This window comes from Penaeus chinensis, chromosome 5, assembly GCF_019202785.1.
Source record: "Penaeus chinensis breed Huanghai No. 1 chromosome 5, ASM1920278v2, whole genome shotgun sequence".
NCBI classification, from domain to species: Eukaryota; Metazoa; Arthropoda; class Malacostraca; order Decapoda; family Penaeidae; genus Penaeus; species Penaeus chinensis.
The window spans coordinates 1,213,026-1,223,025 of NC_061823.1; the positions used below are offsets into that span (position 1 = coordinate 1,213,026).

The 10,000-nt window shown below is 33.7% G+C and overlaps 1 protein-coding gene across 1 annotated transcript in view; it reads right to left on the reverse strand.

The window, feature by feature from the left end:
* LOC125026033 (glutamate-gated chloride channel alpha-like) overlaps positions 1-10,000 on the reverse strand; it is a 42,469-nt gene that overhangs the window by 13,080 nt on the left and 19,389 nt on the right. Inside the window, exons 2-3 of the mRNA XM_047614416.1 lie at positions 8,768-8,830; positions 1,460-1,530 (exon numbers count right to left, since the gene is read on the reverse strand). Of these exons, the coding sequence (XP_047470372.1) occupies positions 1,460-1,530; positions 8,768-8,830 (134 nt within the window). The remainder of the gene's footprint in view (positions 1-1,459; positions 1,531-8,767; positions 8,831-10,000) is intronic.

A 10,000-nucleotide genomic window follows, 5' to 3' on the forward strand; every position in this document is an offset into this window, starting at 1 on the left:
ATATATATATACATATACATATATATATTACATCTGTATAATCTGAATAAAGTTAAGAAACTCGCCTTGAGTGGTAGCTTTAAATAAAAAGAATCCTGAAAAATTCCTGAAGTCATCCCCAAAAAGTCGCATAATTCTTCTGGCCATTCAGAACCGCAGGCAGAGGAAAGCTTGAAGACAGTGTTAGAGCAGGAGGCCGATGCGTAACTGACATGACAGCTATCAAGACAAGGCCATTGGACATATTAATCAATCGATTAGTAAGTGCTGGTGCCAGCTCATACGCGGTAATGAAGTAATGATTTCGTGTATCAGCCTTGATAGTATTTATTAAATATTCATTGACCGATTCTCTAACAAAAGGAACCTCACGAGCAAGGACCATCGGGCCAGTGTTCAGTCGGCTAAACAGTTCTGTATTAATCACAGTGGGTATTGCAGAGCGGCATAAATTTAGTTTTTTTCTTCATTTAAAATGTTTTTAGGCACATGTTTTCTTTGAAGGATAACTGAGAACTGATCTAGACTGATGCCGTAATGACAGACAAACTGCATGGTTTAACAAACTGGGAAATAATTCATGGCGTTTTTCGGAAGAACGTATTTGCCTAAAGGTTCCTTATACATAAATTATGTTTAGTATCCATCTTGCGATTTCCCTTGCGTCAGGTCTGGCGCTTGGCTTGCCTTCTCTACTGCTGATTTTCAGATAAATATGTCTCCTTTTAAAATTCCCATCCTTTTCGGACTTGGCATATATATTCTACATATATCTAAAAAATACAAGCATATGAACGTCATCAGCACTCAAAAAACATCAGGCTGTGAGCAAGCAAGATATCGTTTACGTAAACGATGACGATCATCGACACGTCTAGGAAATATGCACAGCTTATAGAAATCCAATGCGAATAAGAATCTGCCATTATATATGTATAGTATTATCCGTGCTGTCATAAAAACTCTTTTATGGTATAATGCTGTTGCACCACCCGGTACCATCCGGATTTTCTGATACCGATGGTGATATGCCTTTATAAATGTTTAGAGCAGATTATGTTTCTACCTTTGTCATATCTCTTTCAGCAAGTTTTTAAAGGATGCAAACAGAACTGCATCTTTCAAAAATTTTCTTATTCGTTCTACCTTAATTTCCCGTCGTATTTGACAAGTTGGTTTGTGATGAACCAGTGCATTATCATCTGGAACACGCTAGTGCTGGTCTTTAGATGTCATTTGATCAATCCCCAACCTATTGCAGGATTCTCTTTAACGGGGGAGGGGCTTTACTCGTGAGATACTTGTGTGTCGAGCCGCGGTATGAAACCCCTTTCTTAATGAGCTGGGCAGAAAGCCAAGGCAGGCAGAGCGACAGACTGAGAAAGCAAATAAACTCATTCATTTGTTAAAAGAGCAGGCAGAGAGAGGAAGAAAGAACAAGTGATACCGAATTGCTCACCTGGACCGCGGGGTCTGACGTGGGGGTCGTAGTCCGCGGGAAGGAGGTCCAAGCCCAGCGCAGTAGCCGCGCTGGAACAAGACGGTTGGCGTTACCGTTTCGAGCGACACACGGGCAACAGTGTTCGGTTATTTATTTCTCTCTTACTTCAGAGCATTCCCCTCTGAGGCGCATGGCCTTTAATCGCTAACATAACGTTCTTGTCGCTTATATAGGATAATGGGGTTAATATCATGTAATAACATTCACCACTAAAATATTTTCTTATTAGTATTGTCATCAGCGTTATCAGCACTATCAGAATTTTTACTTCCTCCTCATCATCAACATCCTCATCATCATCCTCATCCTCCTCATCACCATCATCATCTTCATCTTCATCTTCATCTTCATCTTCATCTTCATCTTCATCATCATCATCATCATCTTCATCTTCATCTTCATCTTCATCTTCATCATCATCATCTTCATCTTCATCTTCATCTTCATCTTCATCATCATCATCTTCATCTTCATCATCTTCATCTTCATCTTCATCATCTTCATCTTCATCTTCATCATCTTCATCTTCATCTTCATCTTCATCATCATCATCTTCATCTTCATCTTCATCTCATCATCATCTATCACTTCATCTCTCTTCATCTTCATCATCATCTTCATCTTCATCTTCATCATTTCATCTCATCATCATCTTCATCTTCATCTTCATCTTCATCATCTTCATCTTCATCTTCATCTTCATCTTTCATCTTCTCTTATCATCATCATCATCATCTTCATCATCATCATCTTCATCTTCATCCTCATCATCATCATCTTCATCTCATCTTCATTCATCATCTTCATCATCATCATTCTTCATCATCATCATCATCATCATCTTCATCTTCATCTTCATCATTCATCATCTTATCTATCATCTTCATTCAGCATCATCATCTTCATTTCATCTTCTCATCATCATCATCTTCATCTATCTTCATCTTCATCATCATCTTCATCTTCATCTTCATCATCACATCATCATCTTCAACTTCATCATTCATCATCATCATCATCATCTTCATCTTCATCTTCATCTTCATCATCATCATCTTCATCTTCATCTTCATCTTCATCATCATCATCTTCATCTTCATCTTCATCTTCATCATCATCATCATCATCTTCATCTTCATCTTCATCTTCATCATCATCATCTTCATCTTCATCATCATCATCTTCATCTTCATCTTCATCTTCATCATCATCATCTTCATCTTCATCTTCATCTTCATCATCATCATCTTCATCTTCATCTTCATCTTCATCATCTTCATCTTCATCTTCATCATCATCTTCATCTTCATCTTCATCTTCATCTTCATCTTCATCATCATCATCATCATCATCTTCATCTTCATCATCATCTTCATCTTCATCTTCATCTTCATCATCATCATCTTCATCTTCATCTTCATCTTCATCTTCATCATCATCATCATCATCATCATCTTCATCTTCATCTTCATCTTCATCATCATCATCTTCATCTTCATCTTCATCTTCATCATCATCATCTTCATCTTCATCTTCATCTTCATCATCATCATCTTCATCTTCATCTTCATCATCATCATCTTCATCTTCATCTTCATCTTCATCATCATCATCTTCATCTTCATCTTCATCTTCATCATCATCTTCATCTTCATCTTCATCTTCATCTTCATCTTCATCATCATCATCCCCCTCCTCATAATCATTATCCTCATCATCATCATCCTCATTATCATCATCCTCATCATCATCATCCTCATTATCATCATCCTCATTATCATCATCCTCATTACCATCATCATCATTACCATCATCATCATTACCATCATCATCATTACCATCATCATCATCACCATCATCATCATCATCCTCATCATCATAATCATTCTCATTGTCATTGTCATCCTCATCATCATTATCCTCCTCATTATCATCATAATTATTATCATCATCTTCATTATCATCCTCCTCATCATCCTCCTCATCATCATCATCCTCATCATTATCATTATCATGATCCTCATTATCATCCTCATCGTCATCATAATCCTTATTATCCTCATTATCATCATCATCATCCTCATCCCGATCCTCCTCATCATTATCACAATCATCCTCCTCATCTTCCTCCTCATCCTCCTCCTCCTCCTCATCATCATCATCATCACTGGTAGTATCTTTATGATAATCATTATTAGCGGTATTGCTGTCATTATTTTTACTATCATTATATATCGTTACTACTATCATTATCATTATTATCATCATTATTATTTTTGATGATGAAGATAACAATGAGGATGATGATGGTGGTGATAATGATACTCATAATGATTATGATGATTATGGTGATGATGTGATTATCATTATTATTATTACTATTATTATCATTATTACTACTATTATTATCATTATCGTTATTGTTATTATTATCATTATTATTCCTGTCATTTTATTATTACTTTTATCTTTTTATTATTATTATTATAATTATTATCATTATCATCATCATTACCGTTATGATTGTCATTGTCATTGTTGTTATCATTAATGTCTTATTACTATTGCTATTATTATTTGTTTTTATCAATATTGTTATTGTAGGTATTATTATTATTATTTTATTATTATTGATGTTACTTATCACTATTAGCATTAGTATTAGGATAGTTATCATCATTATCATTATCACAATAATTACTGTTATAACTGTCATTAATATTAATAGTAGCAGTAGTAGTATCATTATCATTATAATTTGTATCATTATTTTTATCATTATCTTTATGGTTATCATTATTATTAGCATTAGTATTATTAGTAATATTACCATCATTATTACTATCATCAATACTTTTATTCTTATTGCTATCGTTGTTATTGCTGTTGTTTATCATTTTTATGATCATCATTATCATTAATATCATTATTTTTAATTATTATTATTGTTATGATAATAATAATAATAATAATAATAATAATAATAATAATAATTATTATTATTATTATCATTATTATTATTGTTGTTGTTGCTCTTATCATTGTTATCATTGTTTTGTTATTATTTTTATTACTGTGATTATTATTATTATTATTATTACAATTAATATTATTATTATCAATATCATTATCAACATTGTCATTATTATTATTATTATTATCATTATTATTAATATTATTATTATTATTATTATTATTATTATTGTCATTATTATTATGATTATCATTATTATTATTATTATAATTACTATTATTTTTATTATTATCATTATCATTATCATCATCAATATCATCATCAATGTGGCACAAATGTAGAATATCTTATTAGTGTGTCGCCAGGCTGCATGTTACACAGGCTGAGACCCACTACAACAGCAACATAGGCATATCATCATGATTACTGTGATTTCACCATTGTTGATTTTATTATTATCGTAAAAAGTAGTATTTGTAACATCATTATTTTTTCTCACCATTACTATCTGTGATAGATGCCTTATTGTTAGCATCATTACTATTATTACCATCTATTACTACAACTACTACAAATACTGCTGCTGCTGCTGCTATTACTAATGGTAATAACAATAATATTAGTAATAATAATAATGATAATGATAATACTAATGATAATAATAATGTGATAACAATAATAGCAGTGACAATAATGATAATAATAATAATGAAATAATAATAATCATAATAATTATAATAACAATAACAATGATTAAAATGCTATTATTGCTGCTACTGCTACTGCTAATGCCGTTGCTATTGCTACTACTGTTACCACCAATAGTAATATTAATGATAACAATACAGTATCGCCATCATCATAATCACTGTCATTACTATTAGTATTGGTTTTAACAGTTATCAGTGTGATTTTGTCATTATCTTTAATATCAATATTACTTTTATCATAATCGTGATCATAATCATGATTATCATCATTTTTATCACCATCAATGTTATTGTTAGTGGTTGCGTTTGTGTTGGTCTTTGTTTTAGACTGTTCGCGAAGGTGTCTACTTGTGTCTATGATGTACGCCTGTTCCAGTTGGTGTGTGGGAGGAATGAGGGCTTGTAAGAATCAGTGTTGGCGTGGTGTGCAAGAACTTTGTTTCGTGTGCTGCTTGTAGATATTGTTATTTTTAACGTATATGAGGTTGTTTGCGATCTTGTACATGATTGTGAGTCTGTATGTTTGCCTGTGTGCCTCGAGCAGTTCCATGTCATTATTTTATTCAGTGTGAGTTGTAATGCCAGGTGTGCGTGTGAATGTGTGTAATGAATCTGACGATCCTAGTGGCCTACCCATGCACCCTGGATATTCCATACTGCCTATTCGAATGTTGGCTTACAAAGTCTGGTGCATAGTAATGTTGATTCATATTCCAGAACCCCAGAGTTCTCTAGGTTTTGTTTGTATATAGTCAATGTTCCCCTTGAAGATTGCATTGTATGTTAATGGTTAGTTGTGCAATGTGTTCTGGTTACAGTTTATCGTTTTTGCTTCGTTGAATCAGAGGACCTCGCACTTGTAGGGTGTATGTTTGCCAAGTGTTCTACTGTTTGTGGGCGTCTGTGTCAAGTTCAAGAAGTCTTCTGTTGTTTTCGGCAATATCAGATCAAAATAAAACACAATAAAAAAAAAATCGCTTTCCTGGAGAACCAGGAAACCATTTGCTTACTTAATGTTATCTTTTGTGGTATATTTTTATGTGGATGTGTGTATGGTATATGTAAGGTTGTCCCAGTTAGCAATGATTGGCTTTATTTAAGGTTCTGAACTTAAAAAGTTTACTCTGTAGTTCGTAATGTGCTATGTAATTATGTCTGTGTCGAGACTAGAATATAGTAATATAAGTAGGCCTATATGTCTTCGTCTTTATTTCGTAGGCCTAGGGTCTGTGTCAACAAGAACAGTTACTTAGTTTTGAGTACACTACCACTTCCGATAGTGCTGGTCTAGCAGTCTTTGTATGTAGCAGCCATGCTAAAGGGAAGGAGAACAGCAGGCGAGGAATGTCTTGTGTTGGTGTGAGTGGTGCATGTGTGATGGATAGGTGGGGTTCAAGGGGAGAATATGTTACGAAGGAGGGTAGAATATGATGTCTATGTAGAGTATGTCGAGAGATAGTATAATGAGAGTACATGTGAAGAATGGGTCACAGTTGTCATAGTTGCAATTAACACCAATCCAGTAAATACTTGTGTGAAAGACCCAATACAGTTGGCACAGTGATTAGTCCTCTGGCCTATTTGCCATCCTAACACAAATCATGTATGGGTACTTGGGGAGGTAAGAGTTATGGTTAACAGTATCTTTGGCGTCATCTAACAAGATAAGCAGAAGCATAATTATGTATGTAAAGCGTGTTTTTTTAGTGTAATATGGAGTACTACAAGACTGTAGAGAAATGCAATATAAGTAATTTAGAATAAACACTCCTTCCCTTTGCCTCAGATTTTGTGGTTTAAAGGTGTGATAGTTTGACAGTTCTTGCACTAGTATGTATGCCATGCAGCTTCTTAGTAATGCTAAAATTTCCAAGAGTTTAAGTCTTCAGTTAGCACATTTAAAAATCAGTCTTATTTTCTTGAATATGTTAATGTAAAAGTTGTCACCAGGGGATGTCGTAGTTCCTGCTTTAAAGGAAATTTTACTGGATATACACAAAAGATGAAGCTGTTAAACTGAAAGCGTTTGGATTTGCTAAGCAAATGTCACTTTTTTGTCAGCACTTTTTACTTTTTTTAATGTGCTCAAATATGCACAGATTTGAGAGGCATTGATCAGCTTCTACTGTTTGTGAGTGACCTCAACTTTCAATTTATTCATATATATTCCAATCAAGAACATATGTACTGGAATATTCACAGTTGAAGCTTCCTTGAAAATTATTTCAGAAATGAAATGATAAATAGAAGCTTACTGGCACCACAACTAATGGAGCCCTAGCAGAGCTAGAGCAGCAAATCTACACTGTCACATTACTGTACAAGTAAATGGAAACCCTTGATATCACGCAAATCCTGATAAAGATTGATTGCACTTTCAACCAAGAAGAATTGTGTGCTGATGTTATGACCCATTTCAGCAATGTACTCTGGCATATTGTTAATACTGTAGACTTCAATTGTGAAGAAATCAACTCTTTTCACAATATTTATAGTGAAATGGGGGAAGGCATCGGAAGAGCAGTGTTACAACAATATTGAAATTTAACTTTCGCTTTGCAGAGTATCAGCGCTTTACTTTTATAGGAGATATATTCCTCCAAGTAGTAATTAACCTTTCAAAAACATTTAGTACACCAAAAATGACCCTGACTTAAGCCCATCTGGGTGCAGTTTTTCTCTTGGTATCAACTGGCATGACATCAATCTTTGAATTGCTTTCAAGCAATAGACAAAACAAAACTTTGATTCATCGACTGTTCACACCAAGACGAGAAGATTTTCTCTCTTATATAATTAGTTAATGTATGAACGTCCAAAGCATAGTGCTTTTTTTTTTTTTTTTTTTTTTTTTTTTTTGCGTTCTGAACTGATTTAAAAGAAACTTTAAATTAGATAAACAAGAAATTAAAATTTCTGATGTCTTATTATTATTGCTTTTGTTGCTGCTTTGTTGGTGATTATTTCCGTTGCTGAAATCACAATTGTTATCCACTTGCGAATTGGCTCGTCGTCAGGTGGAGATTTCTCACCGGAATTAGATGAGGGTACATAAGGACCAAACTTTGGTTGAGAGATAATTTAGTAGATGCTTCATCAGCCAAAGTTTGAACGCACATTGAATGCAGATTACTATGAAATTTCAGATAAATTAAGATTATGTAAGGAGAATGGATCATATTAATATATTGATATCATTATCACTGAATTATCATATGTATTCTGCGCAAGTATCAAATGAATATAATCAAGATGACGTTACTTTCTCTAGAGGGTTACCGGGGATCTGGAATTATGTTATTATATTGAAATGTAAATGAAAGTTAGGGATCGTATCGTTTTATGTGAAAAAGTGATCAAACAATGGTAAATGTTTTTTAGAAATATGAACTTTTATTGTTCTCTCGTATTAATCCAATTCGTCCACACAGTGAAGTAGTTTACTTCTCACACACACCCTCTCCATCTCTCTCTTCATTTCTTTCTTTCCCCCAACCCCTTCCCTGTTTCTCCCCCACAACCCTCCCTCTCGATCTCCCCCTCACCAGCCCCTTCCTCCCTCTCTCCCCTTTTAGTACTAACCTGAGGCCTAATAGCGTGACAGCACATCCTGACCACCGAGTGGACATCCACCTCCATTCTAACCTGTAAATATAAATATATGTAAATTTTGGAGTAAAAGTTATGGGGATTACATTATCATCTTTTGTCATTACTCTTCTCCCACTTAATTCTTTAAGTGATAAAAACATTTAAGTATTTATAATGGCGGTCTTAAATACATAACTAGGATAATTTAGCAAGAGTATGACCATGCTATTCAGGCCCCAGCAGTTAAGTGAAGGACATAAAGAATCTGCACTTTCGTTTTGAGTTACGATATTATCCAGTAATCTTTCTCTTCAACTTGGTGTTCACTCGTTCATCACAATTTTAGTCAATTTGCACACTCTTCGAAACCAAAAGTAGTCGAGAGTGTAACATTTTCTAACAAAATGTGTAAATTGAGGGTAAGTAAAAAACTTTTGTTTCTCATAATGTTAATCCATTTTACATTCGCTAATGCATATTGGTCATGTTCGAATGCTGTTCCATTGATTATTAGTAAATTCAATATTTACCAGATGTTTCTACAAGAACATGCGACATTATCCATTTATAATCATTAGGATTATAAATGAATTGAGAGATTAGATATAAATTAATGGCATTTAAAAATGCACAGATCTTTGTGGTTACTTCTTATAATCAAAGGGGGTTTGATTAGAGTATTTTTGCGAAATTATGCTTGTGCAGTGGGTGTTTAGCATGTGTTCCTTATCTTAAGTACTTAGATACATTGCCAAAAAAAGTCATAAAGAGAAGTTGTATGAGAGCATTCAATGAAGATTTATTTTGTATTTGGCCAAATATCATTTCATCTTCCAGCTCATGCTAACAAGACAAAATGATAAATACTAAATCAAAAGACCAGCTGTAAGGGCGCGATGGAAAACTGTATTTGAATAAGATTTTTTTTTTATCCTACATTACATCGCAAAACTTTCTTCATAATGTTTCATTAAGTATCTGGCTAGTAATCAGGAGTCTGACTCGTAGGTTGCTTTACGTCCAAACTTTAATGCATGATATTTCTTACATTATACATTAAAGAATTCGTAACTGAAAATTTTACAATACTTAGGTTATCTTGAGTTATGAATATGATAGGTGAATCGAAGGATAAATAGAATAATTGATTTGATAGGGGCTATTTTTGTGTCTTTGCGTCTTAATAATGCATTATGTAAGAGATCCTTACCTAGTGCATGCTTC